The sequence below is a fragment of the Ptychodera flava genome, chromosome 9, assembly GCF_041260155.1.
Source record: "Ptychodera flava strain L36383 chromosome 9, AS_Pfla_20210202, whole genome shotgun sequence".
NCBI lineage: Eukaryota > Metazoa > Hemichordata > Enteropneusta > Ptychoderidae > Ptychodera > Ptychodera flava.
Window position 1 is genome coordinate 23880937 of NC_091936.1, and position 14439 is coordinate 23895375.

General features: G+C 37.9%; 1 protein-coding gene across 3 annotated transcripts in view; it reads left to right on the plus strand.

Annotated features, from left to right (window-relative positions):
* The window catches only part of LOC139140433 (growth factor receptor-bound protein 14-like), a 59043-nt gene that overhangs the window by 5159 nt on the left and 39445 nt on the right, over positions 1-14439 (plus strand). For all 3 annotated transcript variants that reach the window (XM_070709714.1, XM_070709716.1, XM_070709715.1), the window contains exon 3: positions 9197-9606. In XM_070709714.1, coding sequence (XP_070565815.1) covers positions 9197-9606 — 410 coding nt within the window. The remainder of the gene's footprint in view (positions 1-9196; positions 9607-14439) is intronic.

Sequence of the window (14439 nt, forward strand, 5' to 3'; positions counted from 1 at the left end):
TGCAATTTTACGACACTGCACTCTTGCCACCGTGTCTCTCCTTGAACCTATGGACATGACCATTGTTTTACTGCGCCAATTAGCGTGTAAACCCCTGCTCGTTCCCAGCAGAGTACTTTTTTAAAGTTCTGTACATCAGTGTACGTACACTGTGTGTATAAGCCCTAAACCTAGTTTAATTCAATTATGGAAAGGTATTAGTAAAGAATAAAGGGTCGTTACAGTTGCTAAAATTGCGAGAAAAACGGCACGTTTTTCCAGTACTTTTACAGTTCTGTGCTTTCCATCCCCGTTACTCAAATAGAATAGTCCTATTCACAAGCGCTATGTTTTAAATCACGTCCAGGATGTGCTGTTGATTTTCATTCTTTCTGCAATTTCATTTGTTTGAAGCAATTATCCTTTCATTTGACTGCTCTGTGGGACTCTTCTGGATATGTGTTTGGATAAAAAGAACTCTACAGTGAAAGACATAAACTTCGACGGTGATAGGTATACAATATCGGTTCGATGTGCGAAGATATACAGATTACAAGTTATTTTAGAAGTTCTCAAAACCAGTAAAAATAATTCTGCGCGCCACTTATTGACATGTCTTCATGTGAACGTCTTTGAATCCGTGACCGCGACCATTGTTTTTGAAGTGTTCGACGCTCGATGATCGGTAGATTAATGAAGACATATGTTACTGAACTATCGTGTGTTTGTTAGCATGGTTAGGTAATAGACGGTGTAGTCTGTAGAGGCGATACGGCGAAAGTCCACGGCCCAAGGGAGCATGAGACGTACATCGCATGCTTTCTTACAACGAACGAGCCGTCGGTTTCCATAGCTACGTGAAATCCGGCCTCACCGATGTCCCTGTCCTGATTCGGAGAACAACTTTCAAGCTGCGAGTTGAGGTTCAGATGTCCGATTTTTTCATATTCAAAAGGCTTATTGATTCACAGCGAACGCCCGTCTTGTTTTTAGCACATGAGGGCAATTGAAAATTCAAAGCCAAATAGCCAGTGGGAAAAAATTCGACCGGACGACTCGCTCTCACCAGCGGTCGCAATGAAAAAAAAATCGAAGTCTCTGAAGTCGGTATCATTGCTCCGCCATGTTTACTGTTGGTTGTACGGCCAGTTTAAAGTCACAGATTTTCTTCACGGTAAAATTCATATAATTGCCATACCGCGAAGTTCCCTGTGCAATATGTCTTATGTCAATATGTCTATTTGCAGCAAAAGCATCACGGACATTCGATCGATGGTGATGAACTTTCTCCAGGCCGTGACATGTCACCAGTTACGAACTTTACCGGTTTTCGATACGAAATATGCAATATATTATCAGCATTGTTCACGTTGTGTTTTGAGTCTGATATCGAATATAACAGGAAAAAACTAACGATTTGAGTGACGATAGAGACCATGCCCGATACGGAAAATTGACATCAACTACTTGCATTGAGCAGTGACCTGAAACTTCAGACTTATATATAAATGTCGACAATATAAAATATCGAAATGCCGGAGAGAGAGAGGGAGAGAGAGAGAGGTTTACGCTGTCGCGATCTGATTATACTGTTTCGGATATGACTTCGGTATAGACGATACACAGACATCGAAAATGTACACCTACTTTCCAGAAATTCGACTAATCTTATAATAAGAGTAGGGCCTAGAATAAATATAAAAGTGTTGGTTGAAGATAATCTTCAGATGTTGGTTTTCCAAAGTTAGACAATACTTACAGAAATATGGTCGTCATAGTCTTCTCTTAAAAACTATTATCTTCAACACCACGTTTCTTATGATCGGTGATGTCATTTTTTATTATTTTTACAAACTTCCAATGCATCAAACGCCATTAGACTATCTCATCTGCCTGTCAGGGAGTTACAATATATTTCCAAGGGCTGGCACACGATGTCAACGAAGTTACGCGTCGTCCGTCGAGCGGCCGGTGGCAGTGTCACAGATCGCTCCGTCTGTAATCGCGGCCACTTTGATTTTGATGTGACACCCAGGTGCGTTTGAGGTTTTTTGTTACCTAATTTGTCGACCTCACAAAATTTCACAGTCCATGCTTTGAAGCAGTCTCAACATGGCAAACATGTCTCGCGTAAATTTCATCCTCGTCGTTCCAATTAATTCGACCACTAAATTATTTCGGCAGTTTTAATTTCCTAATAAATCGACGATTTTGAAATCGTAATTATTTTTTCTGGTCGAATTGATCGGGTTTTACGGTAATATGTAATCATTTGTTTAGCAACCCCTGTGTAATTGTCGTGTAATACAGCTTAATAGGCGGAACCCAGGTTAAGAGGTCAGAGTTCGTATCATTCAGAGAGGTAAAATGAATTCTGTGGTCAGGTCCATTTGACCTGGAGATCAATCCTGAGAGGTGGAAACCAGAAAAATCAATATTTGACATCTGAGGACAGGAACAAAGAGCTACATTGTTCCAGAAAAAAATCTGTGCTATCCTATCGTGTTCATAATCCTGTCTCATTACTGCTGTTTGCGATTAAATCACTTCACTCAACTGGAGAAAACAATTATTTTCCATGTTGCCTGTCTGAATGAGTACAGCTCGATTTTTGCAGCAGTTTTCACAGCAACGAGGGTTTTGTGTGTATACAGGTGTCGTGTAATCTTTTCAAAACTTTCCAAGGCATGCCTCTGTAACCGTTGGATATTGGATACAAGTACGGTACACTGTGGATCAATTCAAAGGGGGTTAAGTCCAGTGATACTAGCGCTAAAACCAATTGATAAAAAGTGGGCAGCTTATCTAAACTGAAGTGTCGTACAAAGATCCGTTGTGGTTATTGCAAGCACATCTACAATTGCCGTGCTTTTAAAGTCTCTGCTGAGGAGCTGATTGTAGAAATCACGTGTTGCATGTATGCTCATGTCAAATTACTGTAATTTAAACCACGTAGCCTATATTCAAGAACAGTTATTTTTAGAGAAACTGAATGCTTTCAAAGGAACTTTATGATGCATGGTAGTTGCCTGTGTAATTATATCCCGTATTGAATCTTTTTCCGTGCTTTGTCGGCCTAATGTCCCTCCAGTAATTATTCAGTAACGGGAGGAGAAGAGCCTTTTTAGCTCCCATAGCCATATGTATATATGGCAATGGAAGCTATTCTTATAGGCTAGGAAAATGTCTGTATGTATGTATGTCTGTATGTCTGTATGTCTGTACGTCTGTATGTCTGTATGTCTGTATGTCTGTCCGTCAACATCAAAAACTCCAAAACCGCTGCACATTTCATCTTGATATTTGGTGTGTACATGGATGATGGGCTGTAGATGAGATTTTGTTCAAATGAAGTTGTCATTGCCAAAAATATGCAAATTAGTGCCAAAAAAGGCGTTTTTGGTAAAAAATCTCCTTCTTCATAACCGCTGGTCAGACAGCTTTGATATTTGGTATACAGGTCCCTAGGGATAGCCCAACTTGGATTTGTTCAAATTGTGATGAAATATGCAAATCTGTATTTTTAAGGAATTTTTTTGTCATTTTTGGTCAAAAATTTATTTCATCAAAACCGCTCGTCTGACAGCTTTGATATTTGGTATACAGGTCCCTAGGGATAGCCCAACTTGGATTTGTTCAAATTGTAATGAAATAAGCCAATCTGTATTTTTAAGGAATTTTTTTGTCATTTTTGGTCAAAAATTTATTTCATCAAAACCGCTCGTCTGACAGCTTTGATATTTGGTATACAGGTCCCTAGGGATAGCCCAACTTGGATTTGTTCAAATTATGATGAAATAAGCAAATCTGTATTTTTAAGGAATTTTTTTGTCATTTTTGGTCAAAAATTTATTTCATCAAAACGCTCGTCTGACAGCTTTGATATTTGGTATACAGGTTCCTACAGATAAACTAAATATGATATACAGAATATATGATGAAATCTGCAATTTTGTATTTTTGGTGCAATTTTTGCCATTTTTGGTCAAAAAATGTGTTTCTCAAAAACTACTTGTCTGATGCCTTTGATATTTGGTATACAGGTTCCTGGGGGTTCTCTTAGTGTGATATAGTGAAATTTGATGAAATCTTCAATTTTTGTATTTTTGGTCAGTTTTTGCCGTTTTTGGTCAAAATATTTGTTTCTCAAAAGTTACTCATGTGATAGCTTTGATATTTGGTATACATTTTTATACATAATTATGATGAAATCATCAATTTTGTATTTTTGCAGCTAATGTTGCCATTTTAGGTCAGGCCATCCTGAAATGAGCTATCAAAGATCTCAACCTTCTTCATCAATACATATGTCACAAAACGTTGCTCTCTTCATAACACAGCAGAGCTCTGTCGACCATTGGGTCGTTTGTTAGCTCCCATAGCCATATGTATATATGTTTACAAGTTTACATTTTATTGAAAATCTCAATGCCACTGAGCAGATTAGATGAAAAATTAGCATGTAAGTACTTTGGGCTGACCTGAAATGATTGTGCACATCTTGGGTCAGTATCTTGGACTTGCTATTTTTCATGAATTTTTTTGTAATTTTCTCCCATTTTTGGTCAAAAAATCTTCTTCTCTGAAACCACAAGTCTGATTGATTTGAAACTTGGTATGGAAGTGCATAGGAGTGACCTTTCTCAAATCTGGGCAAATCGTGGTGAAATTTGCATATTTGCATTTTTTGGCTATTTTTTTCATTTTGATCAAAAATTTTTTTTAACTCTGAAACCACAAGTCCGATTGAGTTGAAACTTAGTGTAGAGGTTTTACGGGTGACGTCAGTAAGATTTGATCAAATTCTGGTGAAATTTGTATAATTTTATTTTATTGGGGGAATTGTTTCTATTTGTGATAAAAAAATCTTTTAGCTTGATTTTAGCTTGTTTTGATAACTATAGGGAGCGACCAAGTGACATTGTCACTATTTTTACTGACAGTTGCGGTTAGAAATTTCTGCTAATTTTCTTTCCGACCCTGTCGTTAATATAGTGTTTATCCAAAAGAGGTTTGTCATGTTAGAGCCATGCAATATATAAACCCCCTATGGAAATTTATTGAAGATGTATTATGCAGTTTTTGTGTGGGCTGCAAATCTTTGAACGGCTGTTGATAGTTTACAGTGTTGTCATTTTGTCTTTCCCTGGCTGCAGTGTTTACGGTGGGGTCAAGGGTCAAGAGTCACTTCTTTTGTACATCACTCAGGTGATTTGACATCAATCTTATTATGGAAGGATCTTGTGGAACTATAAAATTGAACAAATTATGACAAAACTAGGAATTCACATCTTGGATATTTTTCGTATAGTACAGTGGTGTATTTATGTAAATATTGTTAGTTTATTTTTTCATAGCTTTCAGAAAATTCAATGTATCGCTATTCCTGTTTTATAATTTTTATCTATGAAAAATTCTGTTGAGTTTTATTCAATGAAAGTGAAAAACTATTATTATGTGCAAAAATATCATTCTTCAACTTATTTTGCTGTCATCACAAATCTTTGTACATGCCTACCTGGATAAATACGTTTTTAGATCACAATAGATAAAGAAAAAAAGTAGAACAAGGTAGTCTATTTCTGAGGGCTTTGAGTTTACATGCTGGTATTAAATTTGTATGCCTTGTTTTCTTTGGCAAATGTTTTGCTGTATACTCTGTGTATACTCTGTGTATACAAATACATCACCTTTAAGTTAATTGTTTGGCAAGGTTACTCCATGGAGAGTTCTGCACGCAATACCTGTGAATTAAGTGTCCATGGTTAAAACCGCCTCTGCAATTTTCTTATTGCCTGCCCTGGCACCTCAGCTGGGGACCAGATCTACGTATTTATGGTCACCTTGCTAGAGACTGACAATTGCATGCTGCTCATGGGAGGATGGTTTTCAGATGCGGGACCGAATGTGTGCGCGAAGTGCTAGGGACACAGATAGAAAATCACAGCCTGGTCTAATCTGATGAAATGGTCCCTGATTTTTCGCAGACAATTTATGCAAATGAGCAGAAGAACACATTGATGGTACGACTGAAGTCACAGCATCCACTGGTGCCTACACCATGACCCCTATTGAATAATTGAACACATTATATACACCATTGGCATAAAAATACTGCAAAAATTGACTGAAAAATTCTTGGCGAAGATGAAACGCTGTGGTGATAGTGTTTTTCAAAGCATGGTTGTGACATCATTGTACCCCACAAATATTCAATATCAACAAAATTCATGCCCATTATAGCAGTCTGTGATACTTTGTACACAGCTGATTATGCTCAAACATCAAAGAAAATACTACAGCCAGGCCAGTCTAGTCATAATACTCATATGCTTGTTTTGTGATAAGTTCCAATCTTGTCACAAGCCAGTCAGTTGCTAATGATTATTTCATGCTCAGAACAACCACAACACACATTGATCACTCTTGTATTTAGTCAGTCTTGCATTATCGATTACCAAGACTGCAGTCGGTGGCTGTCATCCGGCCATCCCTGCACAGTCTGGGGAAACCCCATTTAAAAATCTCTGAGCCAAGATGGCATGTATAGTCAAGTACAATGCAACTGATCCAAGACATAGAAGCCATAGTTCCCACCTACAGTATTACCAAGAAAGGCCTTCCAAAGCCACTTCCACATAACCGTGAAGCTATATTTTTTCTTGACTTTGTCTCAAGACATAATTTGCATCATGGATTAATGTGTTGCTCCCAGGATGCATCGCTCTTGTCTACATCACGTTATCTTTGCTCAGATTTTTGAACATCCCCAGACTGTGGGGTTGGTGGGATGAGAACCCCTAGGTGCAGCCCGGGTAACTGAGACTACTCACGTAACAGGTGCAGCCAATGGAGCTATTCATCGAAAAAGCTATTCCGGGAGCAAATTTTTGAGGGCAGAGGAAATTTTAATTTTGCTTGGGTAGGGGACATAATTTTAGATTGCAGTGAGCAGATTTTAGTTTTTTTTGTTGGGCTGGGCAAATATCAGTTGATTGGCATGGGGATCCGGATTGGGGAAAAAATGAGGAGAGGGGAAGTTACTTGCTTTTTCACAGGGCATGGGGAAATAGACAGGTTTTTTTTATCACAAGGCAGGAGAACTTCATGTCTGCAGGGGTATGATAAAATTTTAAAGGGAATTTTTTTCCAGGGCAGAGCATATCGACAAGTTTTTTTCGCCACAGGGCAGGGGAACTTCAAAAATTCACAATGGGAAGGGGAACAGGCAAATATATGTGGGGAGTGGATAAAAATGAAGTTTTTGTGCGGGAGGGTAAGTCGAAAAATGTTCAGTTGGAGGACAAAATATGAACAGCTAATTAATTACGCTCTGGACTTAAAATTAGTTAGTTAACATTACTTGTCATGCACAATATATCTTAACATGAAAAGGACCCCTTTAATTAAAAGTGCACTGTTCGTTGGCTGCACCTATTATAATGATTTCCTTTAAAGATGGTTCAAGGACAGAGCACAACAAAAACTTTCAGGTGCACATCAAATTCGTTTTGGAATGCAATCCAATATGGCCACCTGATGGCCATTCTGTTTCTTCTTTGTCATGTCTAGAGCTGATATTTTGACACTCATCGATAAATCTCTTCAAAAAAAGATATATATTGAAAACTTAAAAATAATGCACACATGTGTGAGATTATTTATTGCACAAGTACATTGACTGACAGACAGCAACTTTGTATTAAATTTTTTCATATCACAAGGTACTACCATACTTGGTTCTTTTGAGTTGGTGTGGTAAAAGGTCAATGCACTGAAACACCAGAGTACAATTTAACATGCTGTTTCCCTGAATCTCTTGTCTTACCAGTTTTAATGAGTAACCAGCTGGTGAATGTTACTATGGTACCCAACTCATATTACCGGAGTTCCAAAGGACAGTAAAAATATTACTTTGATTCCCAAACCCATATTTATGTTCTCCATCATAAGCAAATAATACATGTGTCCATATGGCTCCATATTACTTCCATTGTACCGGTAATTTTTATTTTGAACCTTGTTTCTCACTATCCCTTTTAAAATGTTTATAAACTACGCTCACTTGGTCTTGAAATTGCATACACAAAATGTTATCTCAAGAAATTTCTTGAAATTTTCTCTCAGGGCCATACCAACATTATTTTTAGAGATGGCCTTTCCACTAAGTACATTTTGGAGGTTTCTTGGAAGCATGAGTAGATATGGATGCACGTTTGTCCTTGTATTTAGAGCATGCCAACGGCAACTCAACAATTGTTCAATCAGTATTTGTGCTGAAGGTTTCAGCAAAAGGTGAATGTCATCCTTGGTTTGTTCCGTACAGTGTACAATGACCTCACGATGCACCCTCACTATCTTTTAAGCAACTAGCATCCATTCTCAGATTTCTTCACATCTAAGGTTGTACACGCCTCGAAAGTGAAAGACTTTTAACTTTTGCTGAAACTTTCCTCAGTGAAATTTTCAACTGAAATTTAAACCAAATCAGACAAAAATCAGGAGTGACCGTGGAAAGTTTGGTCCTAGAGAAACAAATTATCTAACATTTACCGATATTTGAAATTCAAAATGGCTGCCATCCCTGTGTTAAATCTATGGGGAAAATAAAATTTTCGATTATGTGAGGAACTAAGAATAGATGGCAAAGGGCTATAAAATGAGCCCCCACAAGTGATAATTCAGAAAAGAATTGTAAAAATTGGAGAGTTCGTATGTCTGTCCCTTAGGCGCATTCTACTGTAATTTTGGATTTCATATGCATATTACAAAATATGTAGTATTAGTGTGGAGTGTTATATGCACATGAGGTACATGAATATTCATAATTTATAAATAGTCATCATCTCTGGATTTTAATACTTCAATGTTTCTTAATATGCATACTTATCAGTACTTATTGATGTTCTTTTCATTAACAAAAACTATGATATGATACTTCAAGCAGTAGATGTGGAGAATAAGTTCAGGTATGACAGCAGAAGTTTTATATACCAATACCATTAGGGATGTCTTCCTATCCCAAGATCATATGCTGATCTGCGTCGGTGTAGGAGCAAACTTTGTGCCCCAGGGATACCACAATGATCTCAACCGTTCAAAGTGCAGTACCCATTCCCAGAATTTATGAGAATCTTTATTCTAGTTATAATTTTCATTTTAAGTATTAAATTCAAATGTAATCTTAATGTTAACAGGCTTTCTGATGTTGTTGCAGGTGACACCGATTCGCTGGTCAGCTTTGCCAGCGTATCAACAGACAATGAAGGCCAGCCCATACTTCCTGAGACCAGAAAGAAAAAATTGCCAGCTCTTCCACCGAGGCCAGTAAGCGTGACCAACGTCATCCAAGGCGATACTGACTCACTGGACAGCTACGATAGCATATCCATAGACAATGATGAGCAGCCCATACTGGCCGAGGCTAGGAAGAAGAAACCGCCGGCTCTGCCACCGCGACCGTCATGCATGACCAGAAGCGTATCGGTACCGGCCTCTTGTAATGCAAACCACAGCAAAGCAAACTTTGTGCCCCAGGGATACCGCAATGATCTCAACCGTTCAAATGTGCCGGACCCATTCCCGGAATTGGGGGCTGAAGCCACTAACAACGCAGACAATGCGCAGGTAAAGTACACATATTTTGATTTTATTTTTTATTCAAACTTTCACAGAGCCAGTGGTAGAGTTCTTTTTGGTATTACAGTGGTAGAACAAACTGTGTTCAATGACTTCCTAGTAGTATCCAAAAACTTTTTTCTGTTGAATAATTTCAGCCGGTCGATTTGCAATAGAATGATGCCTCTGTTGTGTGTGGCTATAGGATCAGGCTGGTGTAGCATACACTTCTTTTATTTTTGTTAAACGTAGCATGGTGTGATGAGATCAATTGCAGACACTGCATAATCTTACAGCAAGCACCAACAGTTGTCGAGTTAGGGGACTCTTAAAGCAGTTGCATTTCCCCAAGTGTGTACTCTGAAGCACGTAGTGTCACACCTTGAGGCTATAATCGGTCTCTATTGTTATCAGATGCGGCAGTGTTCATGGCCACTGCGGATGTCTAATTACTAACATTTGTACACCACCTATAACTCTGTACACTCACCTTTCGGTTGATTATCAACACCTGCAGAATCATTTATTTTCATCAACAGCACTTAGCTAGACTCAGACATGATATTTCAGAAAAGATTCTGAGATGTTGTTGGTATCATTATTTAGAAAACCATCGCCCATGTGAAGTACTCACAACATATTCATTGGGCAAACCTTCAGGTGAACAGAGACAAGTTTTGATACAGACACACAGACATTTTCAACATTTATCCACTTTCATCAGTCGTTCATAAACTGTGAAGAAATCTGGAAATCATTATCACAAGATTTTATCCAGGTTGCCTTGGTGACAAATGTAACTTCCAGGGGATGGAGAGAGAAAAAGAGTTGGCCTTCAGTTTTCAACTCAACTTACTCCTCAGACAGTGCGGAGGAGCGAGGTCGTGACCGGGAAATTGGATCAATATTGTACAAGAGACCCTGTTTTAATTGGTGTTGTCTGTCGAAGCATAAAGAACACTTCCACCGGAAAATGCTTCACAGACGGATTATCTTCAATTGAAAAATGAAATCCTGTGAAAATACTAACCTTGAAATACATTTCTCTTGCACAAAAAAATTATTGTATGGTTGAGGAACTCCTCTGGACATTACTCATAGCAGATACTTATTAGGTCATTGTCTGAAACAAATCATTCGGCAAATGATAAGAAGGAAGCTATGAACCCGAGACAACAGCTCTAAAAATAACTTTATTGATTTTACAACTGTGCAAGACAAAGGAACAGGTCATTTTCAATGTTACTGGTCTCTTCAAAATATCATACAGCAAACTTGGAGTGAGAAATTTTGAGAACGCAGTGAAGAGTTGTAATCCCAGACGTCTATGTCTTTTCAAAATATCACACAGGGAACTTGGAGCGAGAAATTTTTAAAACATGGAAAGAAAGTTTTATTTCCAGGTAGGCTTTGATATCTTTGTTTAGAAAGGACTGAATGATTTTCCTTGAGAAGGAAAGTCATTATTCTGGTCATGCAGTGTCAGAGTATGGTCGACTAAAAATATGACATGATAATGAACTTGAAGATCATGCAGCCTTCTTCATTTTCAGCAACTGTGAAGCGTGAAAACTTGTAAGAAATCCAAAGTCTCTTCGAGATTGTGCTCATTGGAATTAATTTTCTCACGCTCTTGAGATTTCAAAATTTTTATTGGCAGTGCGCAAGCATTAAAACGACATGGGTTCAATTAATCATGTCAACAGTTCAAATGAAAGTGGTCAATAGAATGAGTCAGTGTTTTCCTCCCACATGCCCCAAGGGGGTAGTGTATCAATCTGTAAATCTAGGCTCTGATATTAATCTGGCTTGTAAGGTTTGACTTAACAATTAAGAGACTTTGGCTCTATCAGTTAGTCCAATTTGTCAGATGTGGTTACAACTGATCATTCTGATATACCAGACATCATTACAGAAAGCACCAGCAATTGTTACCCTTGACAGTTTTTAGTCCTCACAAACAGAGTCCATGGAGACTCATAGATTGGTATGTCCGTCAGTCCGTCCATTGTTGTTTTCATATGATTACCTGTAACATCTGCAGCCATTACTCAGCCATGCCTGGACAGATTTCACTCAAACTTGGTATGAGGACAACATACGATGAGGGACATATGCATGTGAATTTATTTTGTGATGCAATCTCACGTGGCTGCTAAGCGGCCATTTTGTTACAATCATTTTACATCAGGAGTTATTGCTCCGACAAGCTAGAACTAATCTTCTTCAGAGTTATAGGGCAATGAGCATGAATGGATTTCAACAAAGTCACAAAACATAGATGTAAAACTTTCAAGAAATTCATGACAGAATGAGACAATGTAACAATGTGAAATTTCTCAAGTGCTCAGTCCATAGATAAATTAGTCTGCAAAGACAACTCCACTTAACAATGATTTTACAATCACAGACAGACAAGAAGTGTTTAAATTACAATCCAAAGGGGGATTAACAGTGCCCAAAACAGTTTATCCAGTGGGGACTATGTCATTTATGATGACTTGTTGTGGAAGTTTTTCGTTCTGAGTATTTAACTATAGTTTCTTGATTCTTCCAGTAAGCAAGTTGCACTACCAGTATTAGATTTGGCACATCAACACAAACCTCACAAGTATGTGTATGTTATGTTTGTGTGTTTACATCATTTGTATTCTTGTCTGGACAGTGACTGCCAAGTAAAAACCCCATAAACTCACATCATCAGAGTTTGATAAACCTTTGATGCAGTCCCTCAGACACACTCAACCTATCGGGCAAACTCTACAGAATGTCTTTTAATCAAATGTGTAACACTCCAAACTTAAACTCATCAAAACCTATGAACATTGACTCATAAACCTCTCAAGTATTATAGGCCTTTTCTTTCTCAACACCTCTGGTTCGGCCATTACCCAGAATGCCTGGTAAAATTACAGGAAAATTTTCAATGCAACTTGAACTTGGGCAATTTCTTCTGCACACTCCCTAAACTTTTCCAAACATGGAAGAGTAAATTTCGATTTGATCCCTGCCATACATCCCATTCTTTTCATTTCATGTTCATCATTAAAACTTCTAATGATGTCTACGCTCAACCAACATTGTTTCTAATGTTTCAACATATCAGTAAATTGGTAAGGTAACTCTTGCTATACCTATATCAATGTGATTTTCTTTATAGACAAACAGAGCCTCAAGTAAAATGACAGCAGCAGGGAACAGAGGTGACATTTACTGGCACATCATCCCAGATAAAAATCAATAATTTCTTGATCAGAGTAAAACTCATCTTTTGTATCTGTTCACCCAACAATGAGAGTCCGCGATCAAAACCGCTCGGCTAAATCCCTATCTGTCAGAAAGATGGTTCAATAACCGAGCTAGGTTGTTGCAGTTTTTTGTCTATGACCCTTTCACATTGCTGCACAGTTCAGTGAAACACACACACAATCATCACAGCCAAATCTTTGTAATAAAGTGTGGAAACTTGTCTGTCTTCTCTTAGCACCAATTTGTTAATACATCCTTTGATGGTAAATTAAGCAGATGGCCTGGAGCCAATCGTTCAACTGCATACTGATTATTACCTTAATTCATCCGTGTTAATCTTGGCAAATATTTTGGACAGCTAGTGCCATCACATGGTGTATCTGTGGGTAAAAATCACAATTCAGAGGTGCATGAATGATATAAGGACATACTGTACTGGCAAGAATCTCTGCCCCAACCCATCATCAGTTTCATATTCTGTCACAATACATCATATTTGACAATTGTACCTTCATCTTTTGTTTGCTGTTAGTTACAACAGCGATCTGTAACAGACTTTTAAACTTGGCACCAACATCAATCTCATCATCAATTGTACCCACTGCAGGTGCTTCTGTCCATATGAATAAATCGTTTATAATCTGCCAGTTCCTGTGTCAATGGCCCATTCCAGTTCAATGACCTTTCAAGTACTGACTTCATTTGAGATCACTATAGACCTACAAGCTGCAACCAAAAGGAGATGTTTCCCTCATTTCTCAGATTCACATTGGCCAAGATGGATTAATCTATACAATCATGAACTGTCTATGATCAGATGTCAATTCAGATTTTACCAATTGCAAAATGAGCTAGAAATGTGTCATAAATGAAAAGTTTGTTGACATATAAACGTAAGCATTCGTTGTATCCATCAGCTTTTGAAGCATGTGCATGTACTTTTCGAATTGGTTTTCAGATTACAAAATGAAATCGGCAAAATATCTTCAATACCATTTACTTTCATGAAACTCTACTCTAAAGTTGTCGTGGCTGATACCCTTTTGCTCTGACAAAGATGAGTTTGAGACAAAGCTGATACACGAGTCGTAAATCAACACACACGTATCTGCATCACTGGGCTTGGGGTCAAAGGTCATCAAATATATCATCCCATATGTCTCCCCAAGAAAGCCATCGCGTTTGTTCAACTTGGCATTCTATGTTCACAGGAAACCGAAATGATAAGGTTCCTGTGAAGTCTGAGAGAAGTGTAAGGGAACATGAATGAATCATTAGGTGACAGATATCTTAAGTTCTCTGATGAAAATCAACACAAATGAGATGAAACAAGTTTCAGTATTCACCTTTATCACACTACTTCATCTATCTTGATCGATATTCCCATCATTCATCATCCACTCATGTTCATCCGTATCTTATAAATCAAAGAAAAATAAAATTGATGCAGGAAGTCCATAAATTTGAAGAACTTGTTGACCTTAGTGCCAGGATACTTCATATTTGTCAGTGAATCCTGAACGAACTCACGTTAAGACACTTGATATGAAATTGAAATTGGCAATTCCTATCATGATCAGATATTATTTTAGG